This window comes from Microcebus murinus, chromosome 12 (assembly GCF_040939455.1).
Source record: "Microcebus murinus isolate Inina chromosome 12, M.murinus_Inina_mat1.0, whole genome shotgun sequence".
NCBI lineage: Eukaryota > Metazoa > Chordata > Mammalia > Primates > Cheirogaleidae > Microcebus > Microcebus murinus.
In genome coordinates, this window is record NC_134115.1 from 71361875 (window position 1) to 71383978 (window position 22104).

General features: G+C 40.2%; 1 protein-coding gene across 7 annotated transcripts in view; it reads left to right on the forward strand.

Annotated features, from left to right (window-relative positions):
- Positions 1-22104, forward strand: part of PALM2AKAP2 (PALM2 and AKAP2 fusion) — a 428813-nt gene that overhangs the window by 235332 nt on the left and 171377 nt on the right. For 4 of the 7 annotated variants that reach the window (XM_012736750.3, XM_012736754.3, XM_012736751.3 and 1 more), the window contains one exon: positions 10119-10814. The exons of the other annotated variants lie outside the window; for them this stretch is intronic. In XM_012736750.3, coding sequence (XP_012592204.1) covers positions 10119-10814 — 696 coding nt within the window. The remainder of the gene's footprint in view (positions 1-10118; positions 10815-22104) is intronic. 7 annotated transcript variants of the gene reach the window in all.

A 22104-nucleotide genomic window follows, 5' to 3' on the forward strand; every position in this document is an offset into this window, starting at 1 on the left:
TTTTGCATTCGTGGACTTTCTATCTGCCTTTATTCTCAAAGTTAATGTATATTCTGCCTCTAGGGATTTTTATTTTCCTCATTGCTTTATTTTCTTCATTTGAGTTACACAAATCGAAAGAGCCATGATGGAAGCTGGATGGGAAGTATTTTCAAAACATGAGTATGTTTACAGAAGCCTTTGGGAATTGAGCTGTTTGTATATTATAAATGTATATTCCCAAGTCTTCTCATTTCTAGAGTTATTTCTTAGTTACTTTGGTATATTTGGAGGAAAAAGTAGCAATTTAAAGAATATGTTTCTTGCTAATGTTTCTCACAATTGGGGATTTTACAAAATAATACATTTCTGAGTGTGGAGCATATGGAAAGCCATGCTTGGTCTGCTTAATGCAGATGTGCCTCAGAAATCAGAAGGATGTGAACAATGAATTTCTGCACGAACCCTTTTCCTCTACGTAGAAATGTGCCAAGGGCTGGGGGTTAAATGAAATCATGAATTGCCCAAGGTTGCACAGTTAGTGACAATGTAGGTGAATTCAAATATGAGCATCAGATTTTGCTTTGCATATTTTAGATAAGTTTATGTTTAAAATGCATCACATGGTAACACATTTTATAAAATAAAACAATCATGGATGTTGAAGCCAGAGAAAATAATTTATATAGGCCAAACTGAATATTTTATGAAGCAAATAATCCCTTCTTATTTAAATGTAAAAGTAAAGTAAAAAGGCAAGTAGGTTCTGACATAGCTGTCGTGTCCACTGGCGAGTTTCTGTATCTACTGGCCACCTCTGAAAATGTCTTAGCGTATTACTTTTATGTACAGACTTGCAGAGTTCTCGGGCTGGACGGGACCATAGGTGGTGTCTGGTCAGACCCAGGGCAGTTCTACATACTCCTGGACAGTGACAGGATGGATAAACTGGAACCTGCAGCCTGTAGTTGTGCTTCAAAAGGATCACTGGCGTCATCTACGCTTTGCACTCTTTCAAGTGCTCCAAGGTGCACTTCTGAGAGCAACTTGGATAACCAGTTTTTAAAAGTCACATGCTTGTTATCAGAGTCTTGGGTGCTGATGGTTCCTGGTAGCTGTGGGAAGACAGCTTCTCAGCTCCCCTCCACAGGTTCCTGCACCTCCAAGGATGTGGAATATGATCCAGTGAATGGATCAGCTCGTGGAGAGGGTTGGGGACAGTGTATGAGCACTAATTTTAAGGAACAGAAAAAGAAGTTGAGCAGCATGGTACTCAAAGAGTGTCAGTTTCAAGAGTAATATATTAATGTGACTATAAGGCTGTGTAAGTAGGAATACACACACTACCACAACCTAGCATCCTTCACATTTGAAGATACTGCAAAACATAATGATCCAAAGAGCAAATGCATTTTAAGTATAATGTGATCAGAATATTTTTCAAAGTAAGTCTACATGTACTTTTGTTTATTAGTTAAGAACTAATTTGCATAAATGCCCCTACTATGGGACTACACATAAGTATAGGTGTGGAAGGAATCACATTTGATGTGGTCAACTCCTTTGTCCAGGCTGTTTTTGGAATGGGATGTTCAGATTCATTATCAATTATTGTTAACAGCGACTACACAGAGCATGTATAACGTACCAACCAATGGCACTTGTCACTAGAATTCTCCTAGATACAATTTATCTTGCTTTGGAAATGTCTTTTAGGAAATTTATGTAACCTCAGGGCCATTTTTACAAATGTCACCTATCATTATTGAGTATTATGATAAATATTCTGGATTTTTTTTTTAATTTGGGAGGTTTAGGACTCTGTATAAATAGAAACTTAATTAGAATCACTACTTTTCAGAGTTAGGGGGTATCTGTCCCAATTCCTTATCTAAGCATTAACTTCCTGCCACAGCAGCTCTGCAAAGAGATTCTTGAATCACAGTCACTCACCCGAGTGATCGGAGCTTAATCTCCCTCCAGACAGCCCCCTCTGTCTCTAGGTGGTTTTGACTATTGGCAAATTCTTCCTCTGATGGAGCTATTATTTGTTTGCCTTCATCTGCCACCTGTCTGTCCTTATCCTGCCCCCTGGTGCTACTCAGGACAATTCTAAATTCTGATTTCCCCTTGAGCATTAGAAAATGACTATCATTTCCCAACTTTCCCAGATCCTCACTCTGAGTCCCCTTTATGCCCTCAGCTCTGGTCTTTTCCACTGATACTGAGATGGTGAGATGCTTTGAGACATCTGACATCTTTGTCCCTCCCCTCTGAACATTCCTCACCTTGTCTCTAGTCTTCTTGAAATGAAGTGCCCAGAGCTGCCCCGTGCACTCTGGGGTAGGCTGTTCGCTCCCGAAACAGAGCACGACACCACAGACCACGTGGCTGGCTTCGTGGGCCTCGTGGCCTTTCAGCTTCTCAAGTAAAGGCTCAAAGTCATTTCACGTGTGCCACTGCTGGCCTCATTCCTGTTATCCAGTAGAGTCGTCGTTCCGGTTGAAATGTGCAGTCTGTCCCTCCTAATTGTGTACTTACTGTTTCACCTGCTCACACAGTGAAGGACCTGTACAATTCTTTTATTTCTTAATCTCAAGAGACAAAAATAAGAGTGAGCTCTGCGCCTTCCTGCCCTTTGTATTTTGCCTTGACTGTGAAGTATCTCCCTGTTAGCTTTCTCATGAATGTTGGGGGTTTCACGGAGTCACCAGAGAAGCCATGGCAGGAAGGTGGGAGGCAAATGACGTCATGGGATTTGACTGTCAGGGCTCTGGTGTTCCCTCCCATTTCAGACCCAGCAGGCCTCCTGTCCTTGTGTTTGCATGTCGTACTTCTACGTCACAGTTCATGTGAATCCAGGGTTTAACAGTTTTGAAAGTAGAAAATTCTCTTCTCTATTGTTGGGGTCTTTATAGCTCGTGACTGTGGTACTTCATGGTCTCACTTTTCCTCTCAGGTTAGTGCCACCTCGAATCTGAAAAGCAGTCTTGCAATGATTTCTCATCATTTCACTAATAAAAATGTTGCACGTTGGAACCGAAGTCAGAGGCCTGTGGCACACCATTTAGGGACCTCTCCGCCCCTAGTAACCCTAAACCGGCAGCTAAGGGGCATTCAAACACTAACAAGTTCGGGCAGTTGTCCTAACACTAAGGCACACGTTTCTGTCCTGTCCACAGGAGTATAAGGGACTTTGTGACAATCCAGATACACTGGATGCAATTTGCCTAATCTTTCCAGAGACCTTGAATGAAAACGAAAATGAGACTAATCTATCTAGTTTCTGCCTGAAAACCTAGGCTGGTTCTTAGTGGTCTCTGCTCTTTGAAAATTAACCTTAGAATTTAGCCAGCCACAGTGCCCACCTCCTTCTGTGTAGTTTAGAATCCCTTTCTTCTCGTTTTAGAAAATCAGAACTTCAAGCGATCGCCTCCAGCAGCTCTTTTTGGTGTACAACATTCCTGAGACAAATTCAACAATAAGGGAACTGGGACCCTGGGCCTGAAACACCGAGAGCATTTATTTCCCTGGGTGCTTTACCATTTCCCAAATTTCTCTACTCATCTGGGCTTCACTTTCTTCTCAGTAATATTCGTTCTGGCACTTTTCAGACTGAAAACTAGCTTTCTTGATCAAAAAGATAGAAGAAAAAAAAAAAAAGATAGAAGCAAAATCAGATGTGAGAACGAGGCTTTTGCTTTTGTTATCCATCAACATAACACCTTTGCTGGCTTGTTTTTATTAATACTAAGGTGTCTTGGCAAAAGAAATTCTTAATCGCTGTTTTGGGGGTTTTTAAAAAAATAAATTTTTTTGATACATAATTGTCCATATTTATGAAGTACATGTGATATTTTGACACGTGAATCCAATGTGTAATGATCAAAACAGGGTAATCAGGATATACATTACCTCAAAAATTTATCATTTTTTTAACATTTGGGAACATTCTGAATCTTCTAGCTATTTTGAAATATACAATGAATTATTGTTAACTAGAGCCACCCTATTTTGCTGTTGAACACTAGAATTTATTCATGCTATTTAACTGTATTTTATTTTATTTTTTTGAGACAGAGTCTCACTTTGTTGCCCAGGCTAGAGTGAGTGCCATGGCGTCAGCCTAGCTCACAGCAACCTCAAACTCCTGGGCTCAAGCAATCCTGCTGCCTCAGCCTCCCGAGTAGCTGGGACTACAGGCATGCACCACCATGCCCGGCTAATTTTTTTTATATATATTAGTTGGCCAATTAATTTCTTTCTATTTATAGTAGAGACGGGGTCTCGCTCTTGCTCAGGCTGGTTTCAAACTCCTGACCTTGAGCAATCCACCCACCTTGGCCTCCCAGAGTGCTAGGTGTGAGCCACCACACCGGCCTTATTTAACTGTATTTTTAAAGTTACAGATTACTCTCTGGAATGAGATGGAGAATCAACTCTGAATTAGTTCTTTCATTTTTATTGTTGTTGACATCACAATAGTCCATTTTACATGTTCAACCTCAAGAGAAGGTCTATGCATAACCATTTGCTTGAAGGGACAAGACTGCACATATGTCTATTCATTCAGTAAGTCAAGCATGTGCTATCACGTGCCGGGTGCAATGCCAGCTACTGGATGTTCATTATGCTGGAATGACCCTAGCTAAGCTTCCCTCCAATGGGTCACAGTCATGATCTGACTGGCCACTGTCCTCCTATTGCACTTCACACATCAGTGACTCGTGAACCACACAGGCCGTTCACGGCACCAGAAAATGCCAAAGCCAGATACTTTTCACTGTATAGATTAGAAAAATGAGGCCCAAAGGTGGAGTGTGATCTGGACACGTGTTCAGATCCACTGTCTTTCTTCCTCCCCTAACATCTCCCATCTCCCCGACTAATGACATGTGGCCCTTCATCCTTGTCCCTCCCCCAGTGCTCACAAAGCAATCTGGGAGAGCCTGAGTCATGGGATTTAACAATTATTGAACTTTCCATTCTCCCTGGATGGAGTCTTGTTTTGTAAGTTCTTGGACTGATTCTCAAATGGAATCGTGTCAACTTCCCGCCCCCTTGCTTGTATCAGATGCTCATGTTCCCTATCCTCTAGGCTCCTGACAGTCCTTATAGTAGCTTTCTCTCTGCTAAAGGTGAAGGAAGCAGGCAGCAAGACAGTGTACAGAGCCAGGGGAATAAGTTGAAACTGGAACCAAGCCTTCTCTGCTTCTCAGACCCATCTCTCTGGGCCCTGAAGAGCCCCAGGCCATGGCAGCTTCTGTCCCTGAACCCCTCGCTTTGGGTCTTAGGTAGACATCTTCCCCAGACGCCTCACATTCCCCTCTACACTTGGGTGTCATCAGAACCTAGAGATGGGAAATGTCAACCCCCACTGAAGTATCTCTACTCCTTTGAAGGGTTTTCTTACTGATGAAAGAACTGTGGAAGTTGGGGGTGGGAGGAAGAACCAAGCAAAACAGACACAGAGGCCCCAAATCCCAGCATCCATGCAGTCATTCATTCGTATCCCTTTGAAGAAACTAGCCATGTCAGTTCCTTATTAATAAGATGCACATATTATTCAGGAGCAGCACAAATGCTTTATATAATCTAATCATATTGCCATCAGTATAGAATGTTTGGAAATCAATAATTACATATGGAATTTAATAGACTCCTGCTTCCAGATGTCAGCTAGCCCATCAGTGACACTTCCACTGAACCGTCTATCTCTGTCCTCCTTCCCTGGGTCCTTCAGAGAGCTTTTCTTCAAATACTGCTCTTTATGTCCCCGGGGCACTTTCAAGATCTCTTTCAGGGCACCCCAGAAAACCCCCTCCCCTCAACATCACTTCCTGCTCATTATTTTTTTTTTCATAAGGTGAACAAAGGCACCAAGCCCTCCTGACCCATCACTGCACAGGTGGCAGTGAACCTCTGGCGTGGGAAGCTGGAGGGAAGACAAGGCGAGTTAGAGAGTCGTGTTTGTGGTTAGAGATGAAGGTGTGATAAGAATGAGAGGCTTTGCTGTGAACTGCTAGGAAGCAGGGAAAGCAGAGGGGTTACAATGGTGTGCATCAAAAACAAAATGCTGCATTTAAAATGTAAGTCTTAATTCCCCACTCGTTCATATCCACCCTGGTTCACAGTTTGGAATATTATTGGCTGAGAAACGAAGCAAAATAGTTCTTGTAAGTTACTCATGAAGAACACATGAAGGTAAACCTCCTGCTTGGCTTTCTGAATGCCTAAATAACGGTCTCATATGTGAATCAGTAAAGACTAAATATTGCCTTTGGGTTAAACCAGAGCTGCTCACAGTGTTCACGTACGCGCACCTTACTAGGGAAGAGAGTGGATGCAGAAAGGAATGTGAGATCACACCCTGAAGGAACATGCTAGAAATGTGTAGTTCCTTTGAAGCCTTATGTTTTATCTGGGGGAAAAAATACATATGAGTGTTACATTTTATGGCATAATATATCAAAGTTTATTTCATTATAAACATGTGTTAAAATGCTTAAAATGTTCTGGGCTCATCTTCTAGAAATACGGAAAGAATAGTGTAGAACATGCAGATGTAAACATAAATATGTAACCCTAATGAAACCGTGTCACATGTGGTTCAGTCTCATAGCCATGTCATGTTTAAAGAAATACAGTTTAAAAGCACAGACCACTGTTAAAAAAAATCCTGTTCTTTACCTATTTCTCCTGAAGAATATTAAAAGGGACCTAAATTATATCTCACTCAGTAAGCAGTGCTTCTCATTTTTTCTTTTCTTTCATCTACATATTACCCTCTCCTAAGTATCATTTACCACCATAAAATGTTCCTCTCTATCTGTATCTCACAGTTTTTACTTTCTCTCCCACTAACCTCCTTCTTTCTCATTTCTATATTGTGGGGATCTACTTAACCTTTCTAGCAAAGAACTTATCATCATCCCTCCTTTCTGTCCAGTCTTGGTTCTAGGAACAGGCAAAGACAAAATGAGGCTGGGGTTAGGGTGGTGGAGAAGGGAAAACTGGACCAACAGTGATGGCATTCTCATTGGTGGGAAGAGGGAGATAGACATGTCTAAACATTCCATGTTAATAATTTTTATCTTACCACATATGGATATAAAATAGAAATATTTTGTTTTCTACTCTGTATTGATTGCAGGTCAATGTGTCATTTTGTTCACATATTACTGGATGTTTCGGGGATAATTAGATATTGTACCTACAAACTGACAATCATTATTTTCCCTATTTACAAGTATGTCCCATGAGTGTGTTAATAGTAATAGAATATAATATTTTAACCCAAAACTGTGCTTTTAAAAATAAGTGTAATATTTCAAGAACAGTCTTTTGGAATACCTGTCTATTTTTCTTAAAACTTTAAATTCCTATTCTGTTTTTGTGATGGCACATTTTGTGGGAAATCAGGAATAACTGAGATAAATATTTCATTTTCTATCACAGTCATTGTGTGTGAGCCCATGTACCTCTATGACAAATATTGGTTGGCCTCTCATTGTATCATTTGAGGAAACTGAAGATCTTTATGCTGAACAAATGACACTTTCCAAATGGATATGATGAAAATCAAACATTGGATTTTGCTTCATAGTCTTTTTAGTTGAGTGTTAACCATGAACAGATTGTATTTTATTACACAAACAGATGGAACAATATCATTACTGTTTGTTCAAACCAGTTCAAACATTAATTACTCTATGTACTTTTTCATTGGTGTCATGTTATACAAATTATTTGTGACTAGATTAAGACAACCAAATCAGACTTTTCATTATTAGCATTTGTTTCACAGATGTTTACATCAGGTACCTACTATGCAAAAGGCCCTAAGGTAGGTGCTGGCAGGAAGGTTGAGTCATAGATAGATGTTGGCCAAGAAACTAACCCTCAAGGAGCCTAAAAATCTATGAAGCTGATAAAATATTGCCACAAATAATTATACTACTGAGTATAAATTGTAAAGTGTCTTCAAAGTTGTTTAGCAAAAGTGTTCAGAGGATCTGAAGCAGAGAGAAATGACTTAGAGGTGGGAGGATCAGAGAAAGCTTATGGACAAAGGGGCACTTGACCTTGGCATTGATGGTTGAGTCATATCTGGACGTGCAGAAATGCAAAAGAAGGACATTTCAGGAAAAGAGAATCTTAACAAAAGCAGGAGTGTTATACTTGATTGTGCTAAAGGGAAAAGTTGTAATAGAACACATGGTTGAAAAGGTAGTTTGGGTCATCTTAACACAGGTTAGGGAGCTCATATTTATTCAGGAAGAGTTAGGGACTCAAGGCAATGACAGGCAGACACTTGGCCCAGGTCTCTAGGAGTCTGCCCATGGAGAAGGGATGAAGGGCTTCTAGGCAGAAGGACAGTCATTGTAGGAGGAAGTTGAGTGTCCTGGGAACAGTAAGAAGTTTGTTATGACCACAGTGCATGGAGACAAAGCTAGAAAGGAAGGTTGTGGACAGATTCTGAAGGGAACTACATGCCGAATTAGGAAGTTTGGTGTTTATCCTGTATAGACGCAAAGAACCAACAAAGGGTTTATGAATAAGGTAACTCTTTGGGCAGGATGGGGCACAGGCTGGCAGGGGTCAGCAAACTTCCTAGAAATGGCCAGATTATAAATATGTTAGATTTTGTGGCTTGCAGATGGTCTCTGTTGCATATTCTTTGTTTTTTTCTTAAAACCATTATTGGCTCCTTTGGCCGTACAGAAACAGGCGTCAGCATGCAGTCCTCTGGACTAAGTGAAGAGAGAGAAGTGTCAGGTGAACTTGGAGGCAAGGCTGTTGTGAAGAAAGTGGAAGATGGCCTGCGTTAGGGACAGAGATGGTGGTGAAGAGCTGGCTGGGATATATCCGAAGTAGAATTAGTTACTCTTAGTGATTGTCTGGCTGTGAGAAATTAGGAAGAAAGGGACCAATCAGATGTCATCCTGAGGCTTCTGGCTTGAGAGATTAGATGGGGTGCTGGTGTTATTCAACACCAAGACTGTGGAAGAGTTTTGAGAGAAGATAGAGTCCATTTGGAAGGTGCTGAGTTCGATGGGTTCATGGATCATCCAGGTAGATGTGGAGCCCATCAGCTCCACGGGCCTGGTGCCCACAGTGGCACACATGCCATCCAGAATGTGTGCTTCACAGGAGCCTGTGAGGTCACAGACTTGAAAGTATGGAGTGTCACAAGAGTCTGTAGGCCAGGAAAGAGCTGGTCCTGAGGGACACCAGACTGGCAGCAGGATTTGGGATGAATTGGAAGGGATGGAACTGGGGCAGGGAGACCAGGTAGGAAGCTCTTCCAGAAATCTAGGGAAGAGGAAATGAGTGTCTCACACTGAGTAGTGGCAGTGGAACAGAAAGAAGATGACAAATGGGAAAGCTATGATGGGGCAGAATGACAAGGATGTGGCACAGTGTGCATGGAAGAAGAAAGAAGCCTTCTGTGATTACCATCTTCAAATCCTAGTGTCCTAGGATGATGCTACTTCTGTCTTGTTCTTTTCCTAATTCTTGTTTTAGAAACCCAGTTCAGTGACTGAAGTACTCATACAGCACATGATGTAAATGATCTCACACCTTTTCAACTTTTGCAGATATCCCATTTTATAGTACAATGGAGGATAGCCATGTCCCACCTGTGAAAAACCTTTGCATAGTCTCCATTAACAGTAAAAGGAAATGTAGAAAAAACAGGACTCTTGATGAAAGAGTTTTAGAAAATGTAAGATTTTCGAATTGGGACATATTTTAACCAAGGGCTTCAAAATCATCTCTTAGGTTAGGAAACCATCAATCAAGGTAAATTTTGCATGTTGTCAGCCTCCCTGAAATTCTTTACACCAAGATCTAAAGTCTCTTGTGGTCTTATTTTAGCAGATCTTCCTTAAAAGTATGAGTGCCATTGAGATATAGTAACTGTGCATCTGTCTTGCCAGTGCATTAGGCTGTTGTATTAAAATACAGATATAACCACCTCTGTTCACAGTGTGCACCTCACTCTAACACTCAAGATGCTTGGCGGTTAGATTAGAAAGGGCACAAAACCTTTTTTTTTTGTCTGTTTGGCAATTAACCATTCACTGGCTTTTTTTGTTGTAACATGCACTTCCTTTCTCTTGTTTTCATTCAAGCTGTGTACGCCATGGAAATTAATGTGGAGAAAGACAAACAAACAGGAGAGACCAAGATTCTCTCTACATCTACCATTGGCCCAGAGGGGGTCCATCAGAAAGGAGTCAAAGTCTATGATGATGGTACCAAAGTAGTGTATGAGGTGCACTCGGGAGGCACCATAGTAGAAAACGGAGTGCACAAATTAAGTGCGAAGGATGTAGAAGAGCTTATTCAGAAGGCTGGACAATCATGTTTAGGAGGAGGGCACATGTCAGAAAGGACTGTGATTGCAGACGGGAGCTTCAGTCATCCTAAAGAACACATGCTCTGCAAGGAAGCCAAGTTAGAAATGGTACATAAGTCTAGGAAAGATCGTTCTTCTGGGAACCCCGGGCAGCAGATCCAAGCTCCCAGCTCTGCAGGGCCAGAGGGAAACTTGGACCAGCCAGTCACCATGATTTTTATGGGCTACCAAAATATTGAGGATGAAGAGGAGACCAAAAAGGTGCTAGGCTACGATGAAACCATCAAGGCTGAATTGGTCCTCATTGATGAAGACGATGAGAAGTCCTTGAGGGAGAAGACAGTGACAGACGTGTCCACTATTGACGGGAACGCAGCTGAGCTCGTGTCCGGGAGGCTGATCTCAGACACCACAGAGCCCTCATCCCCAGAAGGAAAGGAAGAGAGTCTGGCCACAGAGCCAGCCCCAGGTACCCAAAAGAAAAAGCGCTGTCAGTGCTGTGTTGTCATGTGACCACTTCTTTCTTCCCTTTTCTCCTGGGCAGCCTCTGTACTCTCCACCACTCACGTAGACCTCACTGTACCACTAACTGCAATACTGTGAACTGGAAGCAAACACCTGCCTTGCCTTGCAGTTGGATTGCTTTGATCTCTCTCATTTTTCCCCCTTTTCCTCACCTGAGAGACACCGTGCATGTGTGTGCTTCATTCTTTCCAAGAACTTGCTTTTCCTCTAAACCTTTCCTTGTGTCTTCAAGAGTGAATGGATTCCTTACTGCTCAATTGGAATGGACTCTTCATATCCGCCAGTGATATAGTAGCCTTAATTCACTTGACTGCAATTGAACCTGTTGGCATCGGGGGTTTCATTTTGTAGTGTGTTCCTGTAATTTAGTCACACACCACCACTTCCCTGATTTCTCACTTGCCTCTCTTGCGGTGGATTTTTGTTTTTATATCTCGTGTGGCAAAATGCTGTTGGCTCTAGCCAGTTGCTAGTGTAGCCAAAAGTGGATCTTACTTAGTCTGTCCGATCTAGGGTGATGCTTTTTGCTGCCTTACATAAGCTTCCAGATTACAGTATTGTGCATTTATGGCTTTCCTTCTGTTAAAACTGAAATGAAGTTGATGTGAAAGAACCCAGAGCTTGTCACAGCTGAAATGTAGGGACTGATTCCGTAACCTGCTCATCAGCCTGTCTCTCTTTCTATGGCTTACCTGATGAACCCTTTATATAAGAAGCACCATTTTGAAATTTCTAAGGACATGAAACAAACATTGTTTTACACATCAGTAGTGATCGATCTTCAGACTTAGGCAAATCCATGAACCTTGTTTCTATTCTTCCAAAAAAAATAATGTAAATTTTTATATTGTTTCTTTTTTCATGGATATTTCCTGATCATGTTAATCTGTTTTCAATGAGGGGATCATTTTGAGAAGTATCTCTGCAGTGACCATATTTCTAAAACAGTTTTTCTGACCTGCAGTGGTTGCAACGACACTCCACGTCATCATAGATGGTGCTGTAATGCATTAACTGTCCATCTCTCGTGCCCAGTTGATTACAGAGCCTTGCAGCTGTACTCTTTTCTTTCTGTCCCCATGAGAAAAAGAATGTGTTCAGGTAACTTCAACATGGAGGTTTATCCACTCTTAAAAAACAAAACAAAACAAAAACTTTAAAATGTAAAACATTGTAAAAGATTAAGAAAGATCTGTCATCTCAACATTAACAAATACCGATTGAGTGGCACATTGGTAAACTTTTCAAAGCATTGTTTTTAACCTTCTGAAGATTCCAGAACATCAAAGAATATTTTTTATCTAGAACATAAGGAACAGTTCTTGAAGTACATTCTTGGCACTCCCCACTCCCCAAAGCAAACAGCCACATGTAGAGTAAAACCAAAGGGAAGCAATCTAGTAAAATAAGAATAATATAGTGATGAAATAAAGATATAACAAGTTAATGGATTTTAATAAGAGATATCTTAACTTTAAGTTATTTGCCCAAATGTTCATAGCATTGTTGCAAATCATTCACAAAGTTGTCTATGTTCCCGTAGAATATATTTTCGAAAAACATATAGTATGATATACAACTTCAAGTCTAACTCCTGTGGAAAGTAGATGAGAAAAATAATAAGGTAGTCTTGAGAGAGTTTTATTACAGAACCTATTAAATTTGACCTATTTAGCTTGTTTAGTGCTAAATCTATTGTTATTTTTTAATTTCTTGACTTGAAATTATATTTATTCCAGTTGGAAAGGGGGAAAATGCCGCTTTTTACTTTTCAAAGTTAATTTTTCTCAAATAATTACATTTTACTGAGCAAAAAGTGAGTTGTTTTATTGCCAATATGTAAACAAAAAGTTAAAGAAGGGAAAAATTAAGGAACTAAGTTTTACTTTTTAAGATGATTCCATCCAGAGGTTGGTTTTGAATGGAATTATCTCAAAATCTCAGGTTCGCCAAAGCAGCTGCAAATGCATAAAACTGCTCTATTATCTAGAAACCTGGTTTTGATGTCTATAAATCTCACTACTTTCAGCTCCATTTTCCTCAGTACACGGTCGTTAAGCATCATTTAAATATTAAATAAAATGACATGCAGATAAGCCTATTTACATAGAAGGAGAAAATAGTTTCAATGTTTTGGACAATCTATTATTTGAATGATTTATTTAGGAAAGAAACAAACAATCTAAAAGTTTACCATAGCTTATCTTTTTTACTCACTTGGTGATTAACTAGTCAATTTGTGTTTTTAAAAGCACGGTTAGGCAGTGGAATGATAGAAGATAGAAGAACCCTTGAGCTTGCTGTTTGATAAACAGAATCAGTCTCCCTGGATGAATAATTCCCTGAAATAGCCTACTCCTCCATAAGTGAACTACTTACTCATGAAGAAAATGATGTGTCCCTCTCACCACACCACCATACATAAGAGCTAAAAGATCAGTGATATTCCACACTCTCATTCACCAGTTATTAACATTATAGGGAATAATGATAAGCAAATTATATGAATTAGGATTCTCTCTATATATACTTTTAGGATTAAATCATATCATTTAATAGTCTTTAAAGTAAGGTGTGTTGTCTTTATTAAGATTATTTGTGGCCACAGTAAATGAAGGCTTGTTTGAATATGGCATATCTATTTGAATATGTCCCCTCATTTTCCTGTGCTAATGGGGAATTCAGGCTCAGCCAATGCTTTTATGGGATGAGACCTATAGTCCCCCTACGGCAGCATGTAATTACCCTTCATGATGAAAATGTGAACAGAGTTGTGATTGTGAACAGTCTGCCTTTCCTGCTGCTATTGGCATTTCTCTGTAAAAACTTGACTACGTATGATATCACACCCTTCAAAAATGCAGGGTATTTGGTTACATAACCAGACTAAAGAATCAGTACTGAAGCTGCAAAGCCATGATCTTTTTTGAGCTAATGATTAGGTAGGCTTTCCTGTAAAATCATATAATCAGTTCCCTTTTAAATAGAATGGGGAGGAAAAGGGAAAGGAGCAATATTTCATTTATTTATAGATTTTCAATGGCCTTTAGTTGAAGATTTTGTAATGGACAAAATGATAAAGTTTAACCCTATATATCCTGAAAAATCTTGAAGACTTATGTATCTTTGAGTCTTTTTTTCTTTCTTTTTGTGTGCAATAAGACAAATTTAGGGGATTTTTTTTACCTGGTACCTCTTTAACCCATAATTATATTATTTTCCTTGTGTAAGCAAAAAATAATTCCTTCAAAAAGTGATTTGACAATGTTCAGTGATGTACTTAATATTGACAAAGAGGTACTAAGGAATTCCCTTCTGGCTGAACCCAAAACATGATTTCCTTAAGCCTTCTGCACAATCTTGAAATTATTAAAAAACTTTTAGGAAACTCAAATTCTATTAATTCATGATTCCTTTCTGAAATGTTAATAGACATGTATTTGTTTTAAATTTCCACCTATTCCATTTTACTCCCTGGTGATAAATGTGTTTTTTCCTACATATGCAGCTTGAATATTTTATTTTGGTTAGGCTCATGTTTTTGTAGAAGGGGGAAATTATATATATATATATATATATATATATATATATATATATATTTCCCTAGAGATGCAATATCATCTCTGGAGTAAAACATTGAGGCCAAGTATGAAAATAGCTTATTTCTCTTCACTTCCAAGAGATTTTAAAAGACACTCTTGAAAATTACCATTTACTAAATACCAATGAACCCATGGGTAGCAAAAGAGGAGGGAGGGAATATGGTGATAAAGGCAAAAATCTAACTACTATATTAGATCTTCCTTTTTAATTTAAGTATTAACTCTGTCAATTTAAAGCACAGATGAACATAGAATATGCACTGTGGAATTTTTGGTTTGTTTACTTAAAAGCTCAGTAGTCTCTGTCCATCACTGGATACACTGGAGAGTTTAACTCACTTAATAGGCCCTGTCCTTATTTGAGAAATAGAAATAGTCTCATCTCCTCCAATGCTAGGTTACTACAAAAACCACTCTAGACTGAGCAGTTTCACATTGTATTTTCTCTTTTTGCAATGTGCACTTTTGTTATTGAAACCACAGCTTCTCAGCATATTTAAGACATAGGCTTCAGAAACTTCATAAATTGGCAATTTTTTGGAGGCTCTTCAGTTTCTTAATCAAGGCATATTAAATTCTACCGATTAGGATAGAACCAAAAAACTATCCTTTGTCCCATTGAATAGTACAACTCAGCAGTTGCAACACAGAGTTGCTGGTATATACCATACAACAACTTGAAGTGATGAGGAAGATGGGATCTTTGATTTCTCCTATGATCAGTTCACCTTCTCCAAGGCCCTCTTCTGGTCCTACCAGAAAAACCTTCCTGCATTTTCTAGGGAAAAAGAAAAGTCTTTTATTAGGAGCGCAAGGTAGTTATGTGTCTATATTTGCATGGCCTCAGCAAACTTCTTTTTAAATTCCCACTTCAACAAAACCCCAACTTATTGTTTGATTGTAGAAAGGAATAGAATTAAAGGTTGTATCCTGAAAGTTTCAGAGGGAAATTTCACTGGGACCCTTAGACCAGCTCCCTAAATGTAATTTTTATATATCCTAAGTAGGCCTCTGCTTACCTCTCTCCTCCAGTCTCTCATAAGGTCAGAACTGTTGCAAAAAAACTTACTTTCAATGTGAAAATAGAATACAATATTTCGGGGACTGAAGACTTTCTGCATCAAAGATCTGGACAGCCTTAACTTTTGTAAAAAATAATTTTTCAATGTTCTCTTTTACTAAGCAGAAAAACAAAATGTTTCCTGACATTAATGGCTTTTTTATATTTTGTGACTATTTTCTAAGTTTCTACAGGTTGAGGTGTAAATGCTCCTCTTCTTCCCATATTGCCTCTTAGTAGTCACTGGGGGCTATTTTTTGCAAGTCACTGCATTTTTGTCAAAAGGAAATTATATCTCACACACCATAAAATTCTCCCTAGACTTTCAGGTACTCCTTCTGGAGTGAAAGAACAGAAATACAGAAAGAAAAGAATTACAGGGTGGCTTTCTTTTTTATTTTCCTATGGTTAATGTACTGTATGGTATATCTGTTTACAGAATGTATCTGCCTTGTGATGTTAACAAAATGAATGACAAAAACGAGTTCTGATGTGCCATTGACAGTTTGCCTTAGCATCGCTGTTTATGTTCTTTTCTGTTCTTTTAAAAAGTGCAGGTTGTATTCCAAAGCTGTATTAACACAACATTCTCGTCCTTACTCCTACCCAGCCTTCTTCAGAGCTGTTAATGTCATCACAGGAGGCTTAAGGCAGAACCTTGCAGGTGTGGCTTAGAGGGGCTACAGTGGGCATTGCTTGGGCCTTACCTCTGCCTTTCTATGAACCGAACATGTTTCTGTCTTCTCATCTGAGCCTGCAGAGTCACACTCTGACCTTCCTGGGGGAGCCACATGGAGTGCATGACCCCCTGTGGTCATGTCCTCACAGCCCTTCCCACTGTGAGAGAAGTGAACTTACGGACCCCCTATCTGTGTCTGGGAACATATTTTTAAGCACAATTGGCATAGCTTGGAAAAAGCAAGAGAGATGCACCCAAATGGTCTAACTAAGCTGTGACTGGGGAACATACCTATTCATTGCAGTCTCAGATGAGTAGCATGATATGGGAGGGAGTAGGAGTGGCTATAGAAATGGAATATTTCACATTTATGTATTTTTTTAGGGAATAATATTTTTATAATGAAATCTATATGCATTATGGAGCTTGAGTTTGCAAACATCCTTGATTGACTGAGTTATTTCTCCATTCCATTCCATTAAGATAACTTTCTGGTGAGTTCTAGAGCACCAGGCCAAACTTTGGGGGCATGAACAAAGGGTCTATGATTGGCCTTGCACTGCCGTTGCATAAAAGCCAGTGTTTCCAAACAGACCTAGGTTGGAAGATTAAGCTTCCTGTACCTGCCATTGGATAAACTGATATATGGCTTGATAGCTCTCTGGGCTATACCTTTAATAATATATAATGATCTTTTGGAAGGAGATGACTATTTTAAGCTCAAGGCAAGCCCAGCAAATATCAAAGTCCAAATCTTTCACATATTTAAGGAGTAATTGCTACATTTGAGGTTAAGGGACCACTTACTATGGTGCATTTGAGGAATATATGTGAAATGGTGAGCCAGAAGCATCTGGCCACCTACGGTTTATGCATAAATGTATAAACCAACAATATAAACCTTCCCAGGTGTTAGTGACCTATCATAGGGGTTACATCCTATTTTCAGAGTGAATTAGAGATAGGAAAGGATTGTCTTCATCCATCCATAAAGAAGATTCTGAATTTTTAGAGTTCTGGAATATTTTTCCCCAAATTTGCTGCCAAATTATTGAGGTCCATCCCAATCACACTTGTTTTCATGAAGATCTTCACCCATACCTGTTCCTCTGTCTGGTTGACAGAGTTGTCACCTGTCCGAGACTGCTCACCACTGATGTGAGACTCTCTTCCCAGGCAGCATCCTTCCCCAGGATGGGACCTTTTTCTACTACCCTAAGAGACCAAGTTCCTTTTACCAACAAGGCAAAGTCATCATTTGCTCTCTCCATTTCAAGAACAAGCACTCCTCTAGTTCTCATGCGAATCACTTGAATTCCTTCCTCACCAGAATCTCCCCAATAGGCCCAACTCCAGCCCAGCTGAGAATATTGATGTCATGGAGACAACTCCAACAATGAAAGAACTATGCAATCACCCGAAGGTGCTAAAGGAGAACTCATTTACTCTAGTCTCTTACTATTAAGGAAACCTCTTAGTTTTGACGTTAAGTGGGTGGGGAGACAGCAAGTCACTTAGTTTTACAATGACAAGTCTTGATATACAAAGAGGCCACCAGGCAATGCCCAATCTGAACTATTCTGTGTGTAGCTCCAACTCCAATTCTGTGATATCCTATTCTGGCAGGTGGGAAGAGTGCTATCCTTTGCAGGGTTCTGGAACTTTCTTTCCTCCTCTCAAGCTCCTGACTTAGGAGAGTCAAAATCATACAGGGGTTCCAGAAAATGTTGTGTCTGATGCAGCTTTGCAGTGAATGTAGGTTGTTGATGGAATTTTCAGCTTTAGCATCTTACTCGGGGTGAGTGATGTCTCTGTAAATACTTCCATTTGTGACTGATTGGTGGGGGTGGGGGGTGGGGAGCCTGTCGTGCTTACTCTGAATTAGCTTGCTGGGCTAGCTGCTGTACTTTGTAACCTGAAGTGTACTTTGATTGTTCTGTTTCCTACAAATGAAAAACAAAACAAAAACCGACTTCAGAAAAGACACTGCCAGCGACAGCTGATGCTGTACTTGTAGCTTCTCTCTGTTCCTCTGTACAGTATTAATAGACAATAAACTGCCTTTTCACTGCATCTACCTCTGTGTGTCTGTGCTCTGATTCTTTTCCCTTCTCACTTGCCACTGGCGGACTTCAGAGCGTGCTGGGAGCACCTTCAACCATGCATTAAAACTAAACTCTAATCCAGTACCTCTCCCACTTGACCATGCTTCAGAATCACCCAGGGGGACCTGTGTGAAAGCCCAGCCACACCTCTAGAACTCAGATTCAGATTCCTGGGTGGGGCCCAGTGACCTGAATTTTTAAGAATGTCTCCAGATGATTCTGGTACATGTGGTGCCTGGACCATGGATGGGTTTGGGTGCTGCTTGGTGGGAACCCTCCTGGCCTGCCCATTCTAGCTGGTGTCCACACTAACTAATCCAACCTCCCAACATTTCCTCTCTCTAACCCCCTTTTTCACATCTGTCATCACACCTGTCGTCCTTTTTCTTGTTCCTTGCAAGCCCCTAGCAGCAAGCCCAGCCTGTGACCCCAGGGGTCAAACTCACGCTGTCCCTTAGGTTAAGTGATAAGGTCCAGTGAAGTCTTCTGAGCAGGACTAGCTGAAGACACACGGGGACTTTGTTTCTCTTGGTCATAGCCCTTTACCTGGGACAAGGTCAGCAAAGGTTTTCTGTAAATGTCCAGATAGTAAATATTTTTGGTTTTGTGGGCCAAATGATTTCTGTCACAACTACTCAGCTCTGCTGAAATGTAGCCGTATACAACATGTAAATGAATGAGTGGCTATTTTCCAACATGCTTTATTTACAAAATCAAATGGTATGTCTGATTTGGCCCATGGGCTCATAGTTTGCCAACCCTTGGCCTCAAACAGGGCCTGGCACCTAGTAGGTACTCAAAAGAAATTTTAAAATGTTGTTTCATGAAAGAATGAGCAAAGAACAGATGTGATACCTACCACCTGCACAACTGTTACAGAACCTTGTTTTCTTTGAGGGTATTGAGTAAATGAATCAGCTGGGGAGCTCTTATCTAGTTGGGTTTCTACCGTGGATTTTTTGGATGTCTTTATGCATGGAAGGTAACTTTAAAGATGGAAACATGAATGGTGCCTTGTAGACTGCTGAAACTGACAGGCTGAAATTGACAAGAGTTCAACCCATACCAAGTGGAGGAAATGCAGGACCATCTTGTCCTTGTTAAAAGTGCTGGGGATACCAGAACAGGGTGGTCCCTAGGTACCTAAGCATTTGGTCCAGGTGTTTGTGGAGCTATGTTTTGTCAGATTTATCCTACGCAGTGAGCAGTGAGTGGCAGGGATTTCTTTATATTATTCTCCTTATTAATTGAAATACCCTTTAGTATGTGAACATGTAGGCTGAAACCACAATAACACATAATGCATCTCACAGCTCCAGGGCATAGCAACAGAGACAAATCTAGGAGCACATGAAAAGCTATGTGTTTACATCCATCCCCAGTGTTGTCAGGGAGTTGAAGGAAATTACATTTATGTAAAACACTGTATAAGCTTGAAATGAATGACAAATGTTAGTTTACATGTGATAAGAAAGTGTCTGTTTCCCTGCCCAAATATAGAGATTATAAACTGCTCAGGTGTGTTTCAGAACTAGTATAAAAAAGGAAGCTGCTTTGCCCTCCTTTATTTTAGGTTTGTGACTGCTTTTGTATTACATTGAACCATATGAAATTACCATTTTATAGATCAATAATGTCATGTTGACTATTGACATTTCCATATAGTTCAACCTAATAATTCTATTCCAGGGATAATTTCCCATCTTGGAGGGAAAAAGATTAACAGATGGACTCTAACTATAGCAGGAGGAAGTTAGGTGAGAAAATTAGAACTTTGGAAGGGAACATAGTTCAGTACTATCAAGTAGACCTAGGCATTTTTCCTGGAAGGGTAGGATTTCCTTTAATCCCACATGAACACTGTGAAGTCGACATTGCTGTTACTCTTCTTTTATAGATGAGGAAACTGAGTTACAGGGATAGTTAATTACCTTGCCCAATATAACAGAGCTAAAAATTGATGTGATGGTGAGGAGGAACAAGTTGCAAGCTCAGCTGTCTTTACTCCCTCCCACACAGAGGACTCTATATCATGAAAGTAGTGAGGGGATTGCCCTGAGACAGGAGACAGAAAGATTTAGATAATGGAGTCATTTATGCAAGAAAGACACAATGGCGCCATTTCTTATTTTGCACCTGTACCCACTCAAGCAAATGCCCTATGATAACACCACCCCCTGGAGGCTCGGAGGTGACTTTGCAGCACTTCCTCACCAAAGGAGAAGCAGAGGACAAAGTCATCTTGTTCTCTTATCTGTTCATCAGGAGTCCTATTGTTTTGTTTGACAGTTTTTCCTTCCCTATTCATAAAAAAGATGAACAAAATTGCTCAAAGCAACTCTGTGAAGTCTAGGAGTGGCATGTCAATCTCTAAATAAGCAAAGGTGGTTTTGTGGTGGTTGTTGATGACTATGATATTATTATTATTGTAATTATTATTATTTTGCCCATGTCATAACAGCTAAGAGGAACAACATGCCCTATGGCATTGTGCAAGTGCCTTTTGATCTAGGCTCTGTCACCCTCGGCAGCCTCTAATAGACCATACTGTCGTCCCAGCAGCCACTGAGTCCCAGCTCTTCTCCTGCTTTTCTCAGAGTGTCAAATCCTGCAGTTTATGGATGACACAGGAAAGCCGAGGTTTTCTATTTAGAACTTAAGGCTACAGGATCTCTAAGAGATCCGCTAGGGCAGAAGGCTCAGAATGTTCATCCAGATTCAGGGCCGAATCTGGCCTACAGTTATGTTAGTTTACCTGTATAGTATTTAAATATCATGTTGAATTCCTTGCCAATAATAATAAATTAAGAGAGTACTTATTTAATACATATAGCTCCAACTTCTCTTGATAATTCAGAGTCTCTGTTAACAGCAGTCCTACTTGCTTACCTGACAATTACCTGGAGCCGATAGTGGCTGCTAACTTTAGAGAAGCCATACTCTCTTGTTCACCCCCACTTCCTGTTATTCTTATTCCTGGCCAGCTTCCTTTGTTTATGTCACCTGCCTGGCCCCTATTGGCATTAGAGTGTGTTACCCCTAGTCTACCAGCATCCACTCATTTTATAGCTGGGTCAAACAAGTCCTAGCTGGAAATGGTATTTACCCATAGCAGGAGAATAGCAGAGCCAGAACTAAAGTCCTCTGTACTCTTTGGAAGAATAAGGCTTTGCACTGTGTGTGAATTCAAATCTGCTAGTGGCATTTTTAGTTTAATACCAAAATCTGGTACTTTTGCTACAGAAGAACCCATATGACTTATATAATTGTCAGGTTTCAGTGTGAAAATGTGTATTCTTGACATGCTCATGGTCAAAGAATGACCAGATACTCCAAAATAATGCAAGCACGAAAATGAGGTTTATTGAGGAATGAAAGGTAGGATTATAGGAGAAAAGCAAGATACAGGTTTATAGAGCGAGATACATACTCCACAGATGATGACCAGACCCCTTATCATAACAAAGCAAGACCAAAAGGAAGTCCACAAAAGGGTCTAGTTATGGTCTATGTCCTGTTTTATAGTGCCTGGATTCGGATCTCTCTTGTGGCTCAGACATTACCATGGAACCACTCTGATTGGACAGTTGGGAGTTGCATTACTACACATGTGGGTTGTTCTAGATCAATTTCCAGACTCTATGGGACCTATGCTGCTTGCCTGTGGGCTAAGGAGTCCTCTGCATTCTTTTGCAGCTGGCAAGCTGAGTTATGATTGGCAGATCCATAGGGTATTCCCTCCTCCCCTGGTATGGCAGTCTCTGGGGAGAAGATTAGGGTGGGGCAGG